Consider the following 16,559-nt stretch of genomic DNA (forward strand, 5'->3'; position numbering starts at 1 on the left):
CCGTTATCCCCGGGCTGTTGGTTATTATGAGATTAGAACGACATCAGGCGGCAGGGCGATAGTGAAGAGTTAACAAGGCGTAGCGGGGGCATCATAATAATAACTTTTTTTTATAGCGCCATTCATACAGATTGCAGCTCAAAGTGCTTCACACAAAACGAAACAAAAGGATCACAATTTTTTTTAATTATGAAATGTAGTAAAAAATATAAGATGGTAAAAAATTGCTAAATAAGAAAATAAAAAATTACAAATAAAATAATAATAAAGACAAACATTTTTAAAATAATAATAATAGCTAAATGAGACCGTAAACGATGAGAAAAGATACAGACCTCTGCCCGCGGCCGCCACGCTGGCGTTCCTGTTGCACAGGTGGCCCTGGCAGCACTTGACGACGAGGGCGGGGGAGGGGGGCGTGGCGCAGGTGGCCCTGCCCCCCTCGTCGTCCCGCAGGCAGCCCTTCTGTTGGACGGCCGAGCCGTCCGTCATCCTCAGGGAGGAGAAGCACTGCTGTCCCGTACAGCGGTCGCCGCTCGCACACGCGGCCCCCCCGCCCTCGCAGACGCACTCCTGGTCCCGCAGGACCGGCCGGCCGGACGACACCTCCAGATCTGCTTGGGGGGGGGGGGGGTACATTAGAGCCCGTCAGATTGACCTATCTGCCCTCTTCTCTTGATCCTCCAATCGCAACCGTCGCCTCCCCAGGTTTGTTTCAGAGGGAAGCGACGGCTGTGACTCGAGGGTCAGAAGATTAGGAAACTAAATGAAAACTAAATGCAAATGTAGCATTGTGCGATTAGAACACACATACTGTACATCTGATTAGCACTATTACTCAGTAGTATATTCCAGTTTAATCACCTGTACTTTGTATATTACTATTGCACTTTACCGTTACATTTGCACTCTAATGTTTACTATTCTATCAGGGGTATTTCTACTTTTGGCTCCTGTGTCAGAAGGATGCTGGAGCCACGGATCACGGAAAGTCCCAGAGAGTCAGAGAGTCCCAGAGAGTCAGAGAGAGAGTCAGAGAGAGCGTCAGAGAGTCAGAGTCACAGAGTCAGAGAGAGTCAGAGAGCGTCAGAGAGAGTCAGAGAGAGTCAGAGAGCGTCACAGAGAGTCACAGAGTCCCAGAGAGCGTCAGAGAGCGTCAGAGAGTCAGAGTCACAGAGAGTCAGAGAGAGTCAGAGTCAGAGAGCGTCAGAGAGTCAGAGAGCGTCAGAGAGTCAGAGTCACAGAGAGTCAGAGAGAGTCAGAGTCAGAGAGCGTCAGAGAGTCAGAAAGAGTCAGAAAGAGTCAGAGAGTCCCAGAGAGAGTCAGCGAGAGTCAGAGAGCGTCAGAGAGATTCAGAAAGAGTCAGAGAGAGAGTCAGAGAGTCCCAGAGAGAGTCAGCGAGAGTCAGAGAGCGTCAGAGAGTCAGAGATCATCAGAGAGAGAGTCAGAGAGCGTCAGAGAGTCAGAGAGAGTCAGAAAGAGTCAGAAAGAGTCAGAAAGAGTCAGAAAGAGTCAGAGAGTGTCAGAGAGAGTCAGCGAGAGTCAGAGAGCATCAGAGAGCATCAGAGAGCGTCAGAGAGAGTCAGAGAGAGTCAGAAAGAGTCAGAGTCAGAGAGAGTCAGAGAGAGTCAGAGAGAGTCAGAGAGAGTCAGAGAGCGTCAGAGAGAGAGTCAGAGAGAGTCAGAAAGAGTCAGAGTCAGAGAGAGTCAGAGAGAGTCAGAGAGAGTCAGAGAGCGTCAGAGAGAGAGTCAGAGAGAGTCAGAGAGAGTCAGAGAGAGTCAGAGAGCGTCAGAGAGAGAGTCAGAGAGAGTCAGAGAGAGTCAGAGAGAGAGTCAGAGAGAGTCAGAGAGCGTCAGAGAGAGAGTCAGAGAGAGTCAGAGAGCGTCAGAGCGTCAGAGTCAGAGAGAGTCAGAGAGAGAGTCAGAGAGCGTCAGAGAGAGTCAGAGAGAGAGTCAGAGAGCGTCAGAGAGTCAGAGAGAGAGTCAGAGAGCGTCAGAGTGAGTCAGAGAGCGTCAGAGAGTCAGAGAGAGTCAGAAAGAGTCAGAAAGAGTCAGAAAGAGTCAGAGAGAGTCAGAGAGAGTCAGAGAGAGTCAGAGAGTGTCAGAGAGAGTCAGCGAGAGTCAGAGAGCATCAGAGAGTCAGAGAGCGTCAGAGAGAGTCAGAGAGAGTCAGAGAGTGTCAGAGCGTCAGAGTCAGAGAGAGAGTCAGAGAGAGTCAGAGAGAGTCAGAGAGCGTCAGAGAGTCAGAGAGCGTCAGAGAGTCAGAGAGCGTCAGAGAGTCAGAGAGAGTCAGAGAGTCAGAGAGACAGAGAGAGTCAGAGAGCGTCAGAGAGTCAGAGGGCGTCAGAGAGAGAGTCAGAGAGCGTCAGAGAGAGTCAGAGAGAGTCAGAAAGAGTCAGAGAGCGTCAGAGAGTCAGAGAGCGTCAGAGAGAGTCAGAAAGAGTCAGAGAGAGAGAGTCAGAGAGTCAGCGAGAGTCAGAGAGTCACAGAGAGTCAGAGCGTCAGAGAGTGTCAGAGCGTCAGAGTCGGAGAGAGAGTCAGAGAGAGAGTCAGAGAGCGTCAGAGAGAGTCAGAGTGTCAGAGAGCGTCAGAGAGTCAGAGAGAGAGTCAGAGAGAGTCAGAGAGTGTCAGAGAGAGTCAGAGAGCGTCAGAGTCAGAGAGCGTCAGAGAGTCACAGAGTCCCAGAGAGAGTCAGAGAGAGTCCCAGAGAGAGTCAGTGTGTCAGAGAGCGTCAGAGAGTCAGAGAGAGAGTCAGAGAGAGAGTCAGAGAGCGTCAGAAAGTCAGAGAGCGTCAGAGAGAGAGTCAGAGAGAGAGTCAGAGAGCGTCAGAAAGTCAGAGAGCGTCAGAGAGAGAGTCAGAGAGAGAGTCAGAGAGCGTCAGAAAGTCAGAGAGAGTCAGAGAGTCAGAGAGTGTCAGAGAGAGTCAGAGAGCGTCAGAGTCAGAGAGCGTCAGAGAGTCACAGAGTCCCAGAGAGAGTCAGCGAGAGTCCCAGAGAGAGTCAGAGAGAGTCCCAGAGAGTCAGAGAGCGCCAGAGAGAGTCCCAGAGAGTCAGAGTGAGTCAGAGAGAGCGTCAGAGAGTCACAGAGAGAGTCAGAGAGCGTCAGAGAGAGTCAGAGAGAGTCAGAGTGAGTCAGAGAGAGCGTCAGAGAGTCACAGAGAGAGTCAGAGAGAGTCAGAGAGAGTCAGAGTGAGTCCCAGTGAGTCAGAGAGAGTCAGAGAGAGTCAGAGAGAGTCAGAGTGAGTCCCAGTGAGTCAGAGAGAGTCAGAGAGAGTCCCAGAGAGTCAGAGAGAGTCAGAGTGAGTCCCAGTGAGTCAGAGAGAGTCAGAGAGAGTCCCAGAGAGTCAGAGAGAGTCAGAGTGAGTCCCAGAGAGTCAGAGAGAGTCAGAGAGAGTCAGAGTGAGTCCCAGAGAGTCAGAGAGAGTCAGAGAGAGTCAGAGAGCGTCAGAGAGAGTCAGAGAGAGTCAGAGTGAGTCCCAGTGAGTCAGAGAGAGTCAGAGAGAGTCAGAGAGAGTCAGAGTGAGTCCCAGTGAGTCAGAGAGAGTCAGAGAGAGTCCCAGAGAGTCAGAGAGAGTCAGAGTGAGTCCCAGAGAGTCAGAGAGAGTCAGAGAGAGTCAGAGTGAGTCCCAGAGAGTCAGAGAGAGTCAGAGAGAGTCCCAGTGAGTCAGAGTCCCAGTGAGTCAGAGTGAGACCCAGTGAGTCAGAGTCCCAGTGAGTCAGAGTGAGTCAGAGTCCCAGTGGGTCAGAGTCCCAGTGAGTCCCAATGATTCAGAGTCCCAGTGAGTCCCAGTGAGTCAGAGTGAGTCCCAGTGAGTCAGAGTCCCAGTGAGTCAGAGTCCCAGTGAGTCAGAGTCCCAGTGAGTCAGAGTCCCAGTGAGTCAGAGTCCCAGTGAGTCAGAGTCCCAGTGAGTCAGAGTCCCAGTGAGTCAGAGTCCCAATGAGTGCCAGTGAGTCAGAGTGCCAGTGAGTCAGAGTGCCAGTGAGTCCCAGTGAGTCAGAGTGCCAGTGAGTCAGAGTCCCAGTGAGTCCCAGTGAGTCAGAGTCCCAGTGAGTCAGTCCCAGTGAGTCAGAGTGCCAGTGAGTCCCAGTGAGTCAGAGTGCCAGTGAGTCAGAGTGCCAGTGAGTCAGAGTGCCAGTGAGTCAGAGTGCCAGTGAGTCCCAGTGAGTCAGAGTGCCAGTGAGTCAGAGTCCCAGTGAGTCAGAGTGAGTCAGAGTGCCAGTGAGTCAGAGTCCCAGTGAGTCAGAGTGAGTCAGAGTCCCAGTGAGTCAGAGTCCCAGTGAGTCAGAGTGAGTCAGAGTGCCAGTGAGTCAGAGTCCCAGTGAGTCAGAGTCCCAGTGAGTCAGAGTCCCAGTGAGTCAGAGTCCCAGTGAGTCAGAGTCCCAGTGAGTCAGAGTCCCAATGAGTGCCAGTGAGTCAGAGTGCCAGTGAGTCAGAGTGCCAGTGAGTCCCAGTGAGTCAGAGTGCCAGTGAGTCAGAGTCCCAGTGAGTCCCAGTGAGTCAGAGTCCCAGTGAGTCAGTCCCAGTGAGTCAGAGTGCCAGTGAGTCCCAGTGAGTCAGAGTGCCAGTGAGTCAGAGTGCCAGTGAGTCAGAGTGCCAGTGAGTCAGAGTGCCAGTGAGTCAGAGTGCCAGTGAGTCCCAGTGAGTCAGAGTGCCAGTGAGTCAGAGTCCCAGTGAGTCAGAGTGAGTCAGAGTGCCAGTGAGTCAGAGTCCCAGTGAGTCAGAGTGAGTCAGAGTCCCAGTGAGTCAGAGTCCCAGTGAGTCAGAGTGAGTCAGAGTGCCAGTGAGTCAGAGTGCCAGTGAGTCAGTCCCAGTGAGTCAGAGTGCCAGTGAGTCAGAGTGCCAGTGAGTCAGTCCCAGTGAGTCAGAGTGCCAGTGAGTCAGAGTGCCAGTGAGTCAGTCCCAGTGAGTCAGAGTCCCAGTGAGTCAGAGTGAGTCAGAGTGCCAGTGAGTCAGAGTGCCAGTGAGTCAGTCCCAGTGAGTCAGAGTGCCAGTGAGTCAGAGTGCCAGTGAGTCAGTCCCAGTGAGTCAGAGTGCCAGTGAGTCAGAGTGCCAGTGAGTCAGTCCCAGTGAGTCAGAGTGCCAGTGAGTCAGTCCCAGTGAGTCAGAGTGCCAGTGAGTCAGAGTGCCAGTGAGTCAGAGTCCCAGTGAGTCAGAGTGAGTCAGAGTGCCAGTGAGTCAGAGTGCCAGTGAGTCAGTCCCAGTGAGTCAGAGTCCCAGTGAGTCAGAGTGAGTCAGAGTGCCAGTGAGTCAGTCCCAGTGAGTCAGAGTCCCAGTGAGTCAGAGTCCCAGCGGTCAGGAGACAGACACCCGAGCAGGAGACCAGCTCACCTCTACCCGGCGACTCCTCTGCGGTGATGTTGAGGTTACAAAGGTCGCCACGGCAACACTCCACCGCCTCCTCTGGGGTCTGAGGACGTCCACAAGTCATGGGGCCCGACTCTCCTCCGTCGTCGTCATTCGCGACGCATCCCTTCCACTGAACGGACGTCCCGTTGAGGACAGAGAGGGCGGAGTAGCACCGCTGGCCGACGCAGCGCCCCCCACTGGTGCATGATGGTCCGTCGCACGCGCACTCATAGGTCGTCGCCACGCCCCCGTCTGCGCGGAGGAGCACAAGCAGAGACCGGGATTAGTGACTTTCAATAACTTAAACCAGTGGTTCCCAAACCTCTCCTCGAGGCACCCCAGCCGTTCCATGTATTTGTTAAATTCCACCACCAGCACACCTGATTCAACTAATAAAGGGCTTGTTAAGTTGAATCAGGTGTGCTGGTGGTTGAATTTAACAAATACATGGAACGGCTGGGGTGCCTCGAGGAGAGGTTTGGGAACCACTGACTTAAACAGAACTCTCTCTGTGTACTTAAGATAAGAGAAGAGAAGATAAGAGAGCTCTCTGTGTACTTAAGATAAGAGAAGATATTCCTTTATTGATCCCTTGGGGAAATTCGGGCATCATAGCAGCATCTTGGAGGGGGGAGGGGAGGTACAGGTATGGGCAGGGTGATAGTAGAAAGACATAAATATAGGCAATACAATTAGAACCCTCCTCCCTCCTCCTGTCTACAGCAGCACTAACCCCTCCCCCCTCCCTCCTGTCTACAGCAGCACTAACCCCTCCCCCCTCCCTCCTGTCTACAGCAGCACTAACCCCTCCCCCCTCCTCCTGTCTACAGCATCACTAACCCCTCCCCCTCCCTCCTGTCTACTAGTGATGTGACGATTCATCGATTTGCATCGGTGCGCCGGCATACACGTTCACGATGCAAGTGCACCGGTGGAATAAGTCCGCATCGGCAAAATGTCAGGCTGAACTCGCGATGCATCTTGTTGTAGCGTCTTTGCATCGGTCAAAAACCGATGCATTGATATAATTTCCTCTCATCCACTTGTCAGCAGTGCACTGTGACTGCACACACACACACACAGCAGATACTATTGCTTTGCTACTACATAAGGCGAGAGCCGTGTCACAGTTATCAACAAACAGTGGAAGTCGAGGAGACATGAATAGAATTGCTCAACATGCTAACGCTAGTAGCCTCTGGCTAACGGCAGTTAGCCGTTCAGCTAACGCTAAACTAGTGTCTAACTAAAGTGACTCTGCAACACCAGTAACATTAGTGAGGAGGGGGGGGGGGTATATTGAAGACGCTTGACAACAGGGGTTCAAAGATAACTTCACATTTATTGGTTATTCATTTCTTAATTATATCGCTTCATGCAATCCATCCAGCCTGGCTCCGTGTTGTTGACATAATGCTACGGTCGGAAAGTATATAGACGCATCCTAGTGACCTAGTCTAGTGTGTGACATCATCAACTGTCGACGGCCGCTCAGACGGGGAGGGTCTCTCTCTCTCTCTCTCTCTCTCTCTCTTTCGTGTTGAATCGCATCGTATCGCCCCGAATCGCATTATGTTGAATCAAATCGTATCGAATCGTATCGTATCTCAACAGGGGGTGAATCATATAGCATCGCATCGCCCGGTGCTTCAAATGTATCGTTAATGTATCGTATCGTTGGCACCGTATCGAGATGCACATCGCATCGGCCTCAGTGAGGAGATGCACATCCCTCCTGTCTACAGCAGCACTAACCCCTCCTCCTGTCTACAGCAGCACTAACCCCTCCTCCTGTCTACAGCAGCACTAACCCCTCCTCCTGTCTACAGCAGCACTAACCCCTCCTCCTGTCTACAGCAGCACTAACCCCTCCTGCTGTCTACAGCAGCACTAACCCCTGCCCCCTCCTCCTGTCTACAGCAGCACTAACCCCTCCCCCTCCCTCCTGTCTACAGCAGCACTAACCCCTCCCCCTCCTCCTGTCTACAGCAGCACTAACCCCTCCTCCTGTCTACAGCAGCACTAACCCCTCCCCCCTCCCTCCTGTCTACAGCAGCACTAACCCCTCCTCCTGTCTACAGCATCACTAACCCCTCCTCCTGTCTACAGCAGCACTAACCCCTCCTCCTGTCTACAGCAGCACTAACCCCTCCTCCTGTCTACAGCAGCACTAACCCCTCCTCCTGTCTACAGCAGCACTAACCCCTCCTCCTGTCTACAGCAGCACTAACCCCTCCTCCTGTCTACAGCATCACTAACCCCTCCTCCTGTCTACAGCATCACTAACCCCTCCTCCTGTCTACAGCATCACTAACCCCTCCTCCTGTCTACAGCATCACTAACCCCTCCTCCTGTCTACAGCAGCACTAACCCCTCCTCCTGTCTACAGCAGCACTAACCCCTCCTCCTGTCTACAGCAGCACTAACCCCTCCTCCTGTCTACAGCAGCACTAACCCCTCCTCCTGTCTACAGCAGCACTAACCCCTCCTCCTGTCTACAGCATCACTAACCCCTAACTCCTCCTCCTGTCTACAGCAGCACTAACCCCTCCTCCTGTCTACAGCAGCACTAACCCCTCCTCCTGTCTACAGCATCACTAACCCCTAACTCCTCCTCCTGTCTACAGCAGCACTAACCCCTCCTCCTGTCTACAGCAGCACTAACCCCTCCTCCTGTCTACAGCAGCACTAACCCCTCCCCCTCCCTCCTGTCTACAGCAGCACTAACCCCTCCTCCTGTCTACAGCAGCACTAACCCCTCCTCCTGTCTACAGCAGCACTAACCCCTCCTCCTGTCTACAGCAGCACTAACCCCTCCTCCTGTCTACAGCAGCACTAACCCCTCCTCCTGTCTACAGCAGCACTAACCCCTCCTCCTGTCTACAGCAGCACTAACCCCTCCTCCTGTCTACAGCAGCACTAACCCCTCCTCCTGTCTACAGCAGCACTAACCCCTCCTCCTGTCTACAGCAGCACTAACCCCTCCTCCTGTCTACAGCAGCACTAACCCCTAACTCCTCCTCCTGTCTACAGCAGCACTAACCCCTCCTCCTGTCTACAGCATCACTAACCCCTCCTCCTGTCTACAGCAGCACTAACCCCTCCTCCTTTCTACAGCAGCACTAACCCCTCCTCCTGTCTACAGCATCACTAACCCCTCCCCCTCCCTCCTGTCTACAGCAGCACTAACCCCTGCCCCTCCCTCCTGTCTACAGCAGCACTAACCCCTAACCCCTCCTCCTGTCTACAGCATCACTAACCCCTCCCCCTCCCTCCTGTCTACAGCAGCACTAACCCCTCCTCCTGTCTACAGCAGCACTAACCCCTGCCCCTCCCTCCTGTCTACAGCAGCACTAACCCCTGCCCCTCCCTCCTGTCTACAGCAGCACTAACCCCTAACCCCTCCTCCTGTCTACAGCATCACTAACCCCTCCCCCTCCCTCCTGTCTACAGCAGCACTAACCCCTCCTCCTGTCTACAGCAGCACTAACCCCTGCCCCTCCCTCCTGTCTACAGCAGCACTAACCCCTAACCCCTCCTCCTGTCTACAGCAGCACTAACCCCTCCTCCTGTCTACAGCAGCACTAACCCCTCCCCCTCCTCCTGTCTACAGCAGCACTAACCCCTGCCCCTCCCTCCTGTCTACAGCAGCACTAACCCCTGCCCCTCCCTCCCCCTGTCTACAGCAGCACTAACCCCTAACTCCTCCTCCTGTCTACAGCAGCACTAACCCCTCCTCCTGTCTACAGCAGCACTAACCCCTCCCCCCTCCTCCTGTCTACAGCAGCACTAACCCCTCCCCCCTCCTGTCTACAGCAGCACTAACCCCTCCCCCCTCCCCCCTCCTCCTGTCTACAGCAGCACTAACCCCTCCCCCCTCCTGTCTACAGTAGCACTAACCCCTCCGCCTGTCTACAGGAGTAGCCTCCAGCTGCAGCCCTGGAGAATCCTCTCACTGGCAAGCTTGTGCCAGCCACAGGACGCGCGCTGATTGGCGGAAAGTACGGAAGTTTCTCGAAGGCAGCCACAAACCTGCGCTGTTTTAAGTGAGCGTGCTTGCTCACTACCGCCATCTGCTGGGATGGTGTCAGCATTGATATTATAGACCACCGCAACACTTCCGGTATTTGCTTAGAGTTTGGAATCAGGGCTGGTTTTGATTGATTGATTGATTGAAAACTTTATTAACAGATTGCAGAATGGGTACAATACAGTACAGCTCAATACATACAATTGTTAAGGGGATGCAGACCAGAGAAAGACTTTCGTCTTGTTTACATCAGGGTCCCCCATTTTCAATTCATCATAACATACAGATAGACAGTACTGCTACATCTAGACATTTATGACATACCAGATTTGCAAATACAGTACTGCTTCTGTGATACAAAAATAGTCTAGAAAAGAGTAATAATAATAATAATAATTCATTTAATTTATATAGCGCTTCTCAATGACCCGAAGTCGCTGACAATAGTCGGGAGCAAAGTAAAAACAAAGAAACAAAAACAAAGAAACAACAAAGAACAAAAACAAAAGGAACATGAGACCATGGGGGGAACAGGGAAGACAGCATGATAGCACAAAAAGACAGGAGACAGACATCAATCAGGTTGGAGGGGGGGGGGGTGGGGGGTATATACATTTGACGTAGAAACTGTACATTGGAAGAGGTTGGGTGGGTGGGGTGGGGGGACTGTACATTGGAGGTGGTTGGGTGGGTGGGGTGGGGGGGGGGAAATTGTACAACTGTACAAGCAAAACTGTACATTGTTTGGTGGTCTATCGCCCTGCTCTAAAGATAAACTCTAAGCATAACCGACTTCAAAAGAGGGCCTAAGCATAACCAGTTCGAAACAAGGCGGACATTAATAAAGTTTTCAATCAATCAATTCCAGGCCGCGACCCTCTCTCTAACGTAGAGTGACGTCCCCTCGAGAAACGTCCGTACTTTACGTCAGCGCACGTCCTGTGGCTGGCACAAGCTGGCCAGTGAGAGGATTCTCCAGGGCTGCAGCTGGACCCTATTGGTCTACAGCAGCACTAACCCCTCCTCCTGTCTACAGCATCACTAACCCCTCCTCCTGTCTACAGCATCACTAACCCCTCCTCCTGTCTACAGCAGCACTAACCCCTCCTCCTGTCTACAGCATCACTAACCCCTCCTCCTGTCTACAGCAGCACTAACCCCTCCTCCTGTCTACAGCAGCACTAACCCCTCCTCCTGTCTACAGCAGCACTAACCCCTCCCCCTCCCTCCTGTCTACAGCAGCACTAACCCCTCCTCCTGTCTACAGCATCACTAACCCCTCCTCCTTTCTACAGCAGCACTAACCCCTCCTCCTGTCTACAGCATCACTAACCCCTCCCCCCTCCTGTCTACAGCATCACTAACCCCCCCCCTCCTCCTGTCTACAGCAGCACTAACCCCTCCTCCTTTCTACAGCAGCACTAACCCACCCTCCTCCTGTCTACAGCAGCACTAACCCCCCCTCCTCCTGTCTACAGCAGCACTAACCCCTCCTCCCTCCTGTCTACAGCATCACTAACCCCTCCTCCCTCCTCCTGTCTACAGCATCACTAACCCCTCCTCCCTCCTCCTGTCTACAGCAGCACTAACCCCTCCTCCTGTCTACAGCAGCACTAACCCCTCCTCCTGTCTACAGCAGCACGAACCCCTCCCCCCTCCTCCTGTCTACAGCAGCACTAACCCCTCCCCCTGTCTACAGCATCACTAACCCCTCCCCCCTCCTGTCTACAGCAGCACTAACCCCTCCTCCCTCCTGTCTACAGCATCACTAACCCCTCCCCCCTCCTCCTGTCTACAGCATCACTAACCCCTCCTCCTGTCTACAGCAGCACTAACCCCTCCTCCCTCCTGTCTACAGCATCACTAACCCCTCCCCCCTCCTGTCTACAGCAGCACTAACCCCTCCCCCCTCCTGTCTACAGCAGCACTAACCCCTCCCCCCTCGTCCTGTCTACAGCATCACAAGCAGCATTAACCCTCACATCTCACTGGGTTCTCACTGTGTATAATATGTTATGTCACTGCAGATGTTTAACAAAAAAAAACTAGGAGTGTGGGAGTGTATTGTAGAGAGAGCGAGGAGGTGGTGTGAGTGTGTGTGTGGATGAGGAGAGAGAGATAGAGAGAGAGAGAGAGAGAGAGAGAGAGAGAGAGAGAGAGAGAGAGAGAGAGAGAGAGCAGTACAGATAGGAGACAGAAAGAGAGAGACACAGACAGATAGGAGAGAGACAGAGTGAATGAAGGAAGTGACTGAAGGGAGTGACTGAAGGGAGTGGCTGAAGAGTGACTGAAGAGTGACTGAAGAGTGACTGAAGGGGGTGACTGAAGGGAGTGACTGAAGAGTGACTGAAGAGAGACTGAAGGGAGTGACTGAAGGGAGTGACTGAAGGGAGTGACTGAAGAGAGTGACTGAAGGGTGACTGAAGGGAGTGACTGAAGGGAGTGACTGAAGAGTGATTGAAGGGAGTGACTGAAGGGAGTGACTGAAGGGAGTGACTGAAGAGTGACTGAAGGGAGTGACTGAAGGGAGTGACTGAAGAGTGACTGAAGGGAGTGACTGAAGGGAGTGACTGAAGGGAGTGACTGAAGGGAGTGACTGAAGAGTGACTGAAGGGAGTGACTGAAGGGAGTGACTGAAGGGAGTGACTGAAGAGTGACTGAAGAGTGACTGAAGGGAGTGACTGAAGAGTGACTGAAGAGAGTGACTGAAGGGAGTGACTGAAGAGTGACTGAAGAGTGACTGAAGGGAGTGACTGAAGGGAGTGACTGAAGAGTGACTGAAGAGAGACTGAAGGGAGTGACTGAAGGGAGTGACTGAAGGGAGTGACTGAAGAGTGACTGAAGGGAGTGACTGAAGAGTGACTGAAGGGAGTGACTGAAGGGAGTGACTGAAGGGAGTGACTGAAGGGTGACTGAAGGGAGTGACTGAAGAGTGACTGAAGGGAGTGACTGAAGGGAGTGACTGAAGAGTGACTGAAGGGAGTGACTGAAGGGAGTGACTGAAGAGTGACTGAAGGGAGTGACTGAAGGGAGTGACTGAAGAGTGACTGAAGGGAGTGACTGAAGAGTGACTGAAGAGAGTGACTGAAGAGAGTGACTGAAGAGTGACTGAAGAGTGACTGAAGGGAGTGACTGAAGAGTGACTGAAGAGAGTGACTGAAGAGTGACTGAAGAGTGACTGAAGGGAGTGACTGAAGAGTGACTGAAGGGAGTGACTGAATGGAGTGACTGAAGGGAGTGACTGAAGAGTGACTGAAGGGAGTGACTGAAGAGTGACTGAAGGGAGTGACTGAAGAGTGACTGAAGAGAGTGACTGAAGAGTGACTGAAGAGTGACTGAAGGGAGTGACTGAAGGGAGTGACTGAAGGGAGTGACTGAAGGGAGTGACTGAAGAGTGACTGAAGGGAGTGACTGAAGGGAGTGACTGAAGGGAGTGACTGAAGAGTGACTGAAGGGAGTGACTGAAGGGAGTGACTGAAGAGTGACTGAAGAGTGACTGAAGGGAGTGACTGAAGAGTGACTGAAGAGAGTGACTGAAGAGAGTGACTGAAGAGTGACTGAAGGGAGTGACTGAAGAGTGACTGAAGAGAGTGACTGAAGAGTGACTGAAGAGTGACTGAAGGGAGTGACTGAAGAGTGACTGAAGGGAGTGACTGAAGGGAGTGACTGAAGGGAGTGACTGAAGGGTGACTGAAGGGAGTGACTGAAGAGTGACTGAAGGGAGTGACTGAAGGGAGTGACTGAAGAGTGACTGAAGGGAGTGACTGAAGGGAGTGACTGAAGAGTGACTGAAGGGAGTGACTGAAGGGAGTGACTGAAGAGTGACTGAAGGGAGTGACTGAAGAGTGACTGAAGAGTGACTGAAGGGAGTGACTGAAGAGTGACTGAAGAGAGTGACTGAAGAGAGTGACTGAAGAGTGACTGAAGAGTGACTGAAGGGAGTGACTGAAGAGTGACTGAAGGGAGTGACTGAAGAGTGACTGAAGGGAGTGACTGAAGGGAGTGACTGAAGGGAGTGACTGAAGAGTGACTGAAGGGAGTGACTGAAGAGTGACTGAAGAGTGACTGAAGAGTGACTGAAGGGAGTGACTGAAGGGAGTGACTGAAGAGTGACTGAAGAGAGTGACTGAAGAGTGACTGAAGAGTGACTGAAGGGAGTGACTGAAGGGAGTGACTGAAGGGAGTGACTGAAGAGTGACTGAAGGGAGTGACTGAAGGGAGTGACTGAAGGGAGTGACTGAAGAGTGACTGAAGAGTGACTGAAGGGAGTGACTGAAGGGAGTGACTGAAGGGAGTGACTGAAGAGTGACTGAAGAGTGACTGAAGGGAGTGACTGAAGAGTGACTGAAGAGTGACTGAAGAGAGTGACTGAAGAGAGTGACTGAAGAGTGACTGAAGAGTGACTGAAGGGAGTGACTGAAGAGTGACTGAAGAGAGTGACTGAAGAGTGACTGAAGGGAGTGACTGAAGAGTGACTGAAGGGAGTGACTGAAGGGAGTGACTGAAGGGAGTGACTGAAGAGTGACTGAAGGGAGTGACTGAAGAGTGACTGAAGGGAGTGACTGAAGAGTGACTGAAGAGTGACTGAAGAGTGACTGAAGGGAGTGACTGAAGAGTGACTGAAGAGAGTGACTGAAGAGTGACTGAAGAGTGACTGAAGAGTGACTGAAGGGAGTGACTGAAGAGTGACTGAAGGGAGTGACTGAAGAGTGACTGAAGGGAGTGACTGAAGAGTGACTGAAGGGAGTGACTGAAGGGAGTGACTGAAGAGTGACTGAAGGGAGTGACTGAAGGGAGTGACTGAAGGGAGTGACTGAAGGGAGTGACTGAAGGGAGTGACTGAAGGGAGTGACTGAAGAGTGACTGAAGAGAGTGACTGAAGGGAGTGACTGAAGAGTGACTGAAGGGAGTGACTGAAGGGAGTGACTGAAGGGAGTGACTGAAGAGAGACTGAAGGGAGTGACTGAAGGGAGTGACTGAAGGGAGTGACTGAAGGGAGTGACTGAAGGGAGTGACTGAAGGGAGTGACTGAAGAGTGACTGAATGGAGTGACTGAAGGGAGTGACTGAAGGGAGTGACTGAAGAGTGACTGAAGGGAGTGACTGAAGGGAGTGACTGAAGAGTGACTGAATGGAGTGACTGAAGGGAGTGACTGAAGGGAGTGACTGAAGGGAGTGACTGAAGGGAGTGACTGAAGAGAGTGACTGAAGGGAGTGACTGAAGGGAGTGACTGAAGAGAGACTGAAGGGAGTGACTGAAGGGAGTGACTGAAGAGAGTGACTGAAGAGTGACTGAAGAGTGACTGAAGAGTGACTGAAGAGAGTGACTGAAGGGAGTGACTGAAGAGTGACTGAAGAGTGACTGAAGGGAGTGACTGAAGGGAGTGACTGAAGAGTGACTGAAGGGAGTGACTGAAGGGAGTGACTGAAGAGTGACTGAAGAGTGACTGAAGAGTGACTGAAGGGAGTGACTGAAGAGTGACTGAAGAGAGTGACTGAAGAGTGACTGAAGAGTGACTGAAGAGTGACTGAAGGGAGTGACTGAAGAGTGACTGAAGGGAGTGACTGAAGAGAGTGACTGAAGAGTGACTGAAGGGAGTGACTGAAGAGTGACTGAAGGGAGTGACTGAAGAGTGACTGAAGAGTGACTGAAGGGAGTGACTGAAGGGAGTGACTGAAGGGAGTGACTGAAGGGAGTGACTGAAGAGTGACTGAAGAGAGTGACTGAAGGGAGTGACTGAAGGGAGTGACTGAAGAGAGACTGAAGGGAGTGACTGAAGAGTGACTGAAGGGAGTGACTGAAGGGAGTGACTGAAGGGAGTGACTGAAGGGAGTGACTGAAGGGAGTGACTGAAGGGAGTGACTGAAGAGTGACTGAATGGAGTGACTGAAGAGTGACTGAAGAGAGTGACTGAAGGGAGTGACTGAAGGGAGTGACTGAAGAGTGACTGAAGAGTGACTGAATGGAGTGACTGAAGGGAGTGACTGAAGAGTGACTGAAGGGAGTGACTGAAGAGTGACTGAAGGGAGTGACTGAAGGGAGTGACTGAAGAGAGACTGAAGGGAGTGACTGAAGGGAGTGACTGAAGGGAGTGACTGAAGAGAGTGACTGAAGAGTGACTGAAGGGAGTGACTGAAGAGTGACTGAAGGGAGTGACTGAAGGGAGTGACTGAAGGGAGTGACTGAAGGGAGTGACTGAAGGGAGTGACTGAAGGGAGTGACTGAAGAGTGACTGAAGAGTGACTGAAGGGAGTGACTGAAGGGAGTGACTGAAGGGAGTGACTGAAGAGTGACTGAAGGGAGTGACTGAAGGGAGTGACTGAAGAGTGACTGAAGAGTGACTGAAGGGAGTGACTGAAGGGAGTGACTGAAGAGAGTGACTGAAGAGAGTGACTGAAGAGTGGCTGAAGGGAGTGACTGAAGAGAGTGACTGAAGAGAGTGACTGAAGGGAGTGACTGAAGAGAGACTGAAGGGAGTGACTGAAGGGAGTGACTGAAGGGAGTGACTGAAGAGAGTGACTGAAGAGTGACTGAAGAGAGTGACTGAAGAGAGTGACTGAAGGGAGTGACTGAAGAGTGACTGAAGGGAGTGACTGAAGAGTGACTGAAGAGTGACTGAAGGGAGTGACTGAAGGGAGTGACTGAAGAGTGACTGAAGAGTGACTGAAGGGAGTGACTGAAGGGAGTGACTGAAGGGAGTGACTGAAGAGTGACTGAAGGGAGTGACTGAAGGGAGTGACTGAAGGGAGTGACTGAAGGGAGTGACTGAAGAGAGTGACTGAAGGGAGTGACTGAAGGGAGTGACTGAAGAGTGACTGAAGAGTGACTGAAGAGAGTGACTGAAGAGAGTGACTGAAGGGAGTGACTGAAGGGAGTGACTGAAGAGTGACTGAAGGGAGTGACTGAAGGGAGTGACTGAAGGGAGTGACTGAAGGGAGTGACTGAAGGGAGTGACTGAAGGGAGTGACTGAAGAGTGACTGAAGGGAGTGACTGAAGAGTGACTGAAGGGAGTGACTGAAGAGTGACTGAAGAGTGACTGAAGGGAGTGACTGAAGAGTGACTGAAGGGAGTGACTGAAGAGTGACTGAAGGGAGTGACTGAAGGGAGTGACTGAAGAGTGACTGAAGGGAGTGACTGAAGAGTGACTGAAGAGTGACTGAAGGGAGTGACTGAAGAGTGACTG

The 16,559-nt window shown here is 52.3% G+C and overlaps 1 protein-coding gene across 1 annotated transcript in view; it reads right to left on the reverse strand.

Annotated features, from left to right (window-relative positions):
• LOC311226035 (uncharacterized protein) overlaps window positions 1–16,559 on the reverse strand; it is a 115,210-nt gene that overhangs the window by 46,681 nt on the left and 51,970 nt on the right. Inside the window, exons 3-4 of the mRNA XM_084311415.1 lie at window positions 5,328–5,597; window positions 336–617 (exon numbers count right to left, since the gene is read on the reverse strand). Coding sequence (XP_084167541.1) covers window positions 336–617; window positions 5,328–5,597 — 552 coding nt within the window. The remainder of the gene's footprint in view (window positions 1–335; window positions 618–5,327; window positions 5,598–16,559) is intronic.

This window comes from Notolepis coatsorum (genome assembly GCF_963971535.1).
Source record: "Notolepis coatsorum genome assembly, chromosome: 3".
NCBI lineage: Eukaryota > Metazoa > Chordata > Actinopteri > Aulopiformes > Paralepididae > Notolepis > Notolepis coatsorum.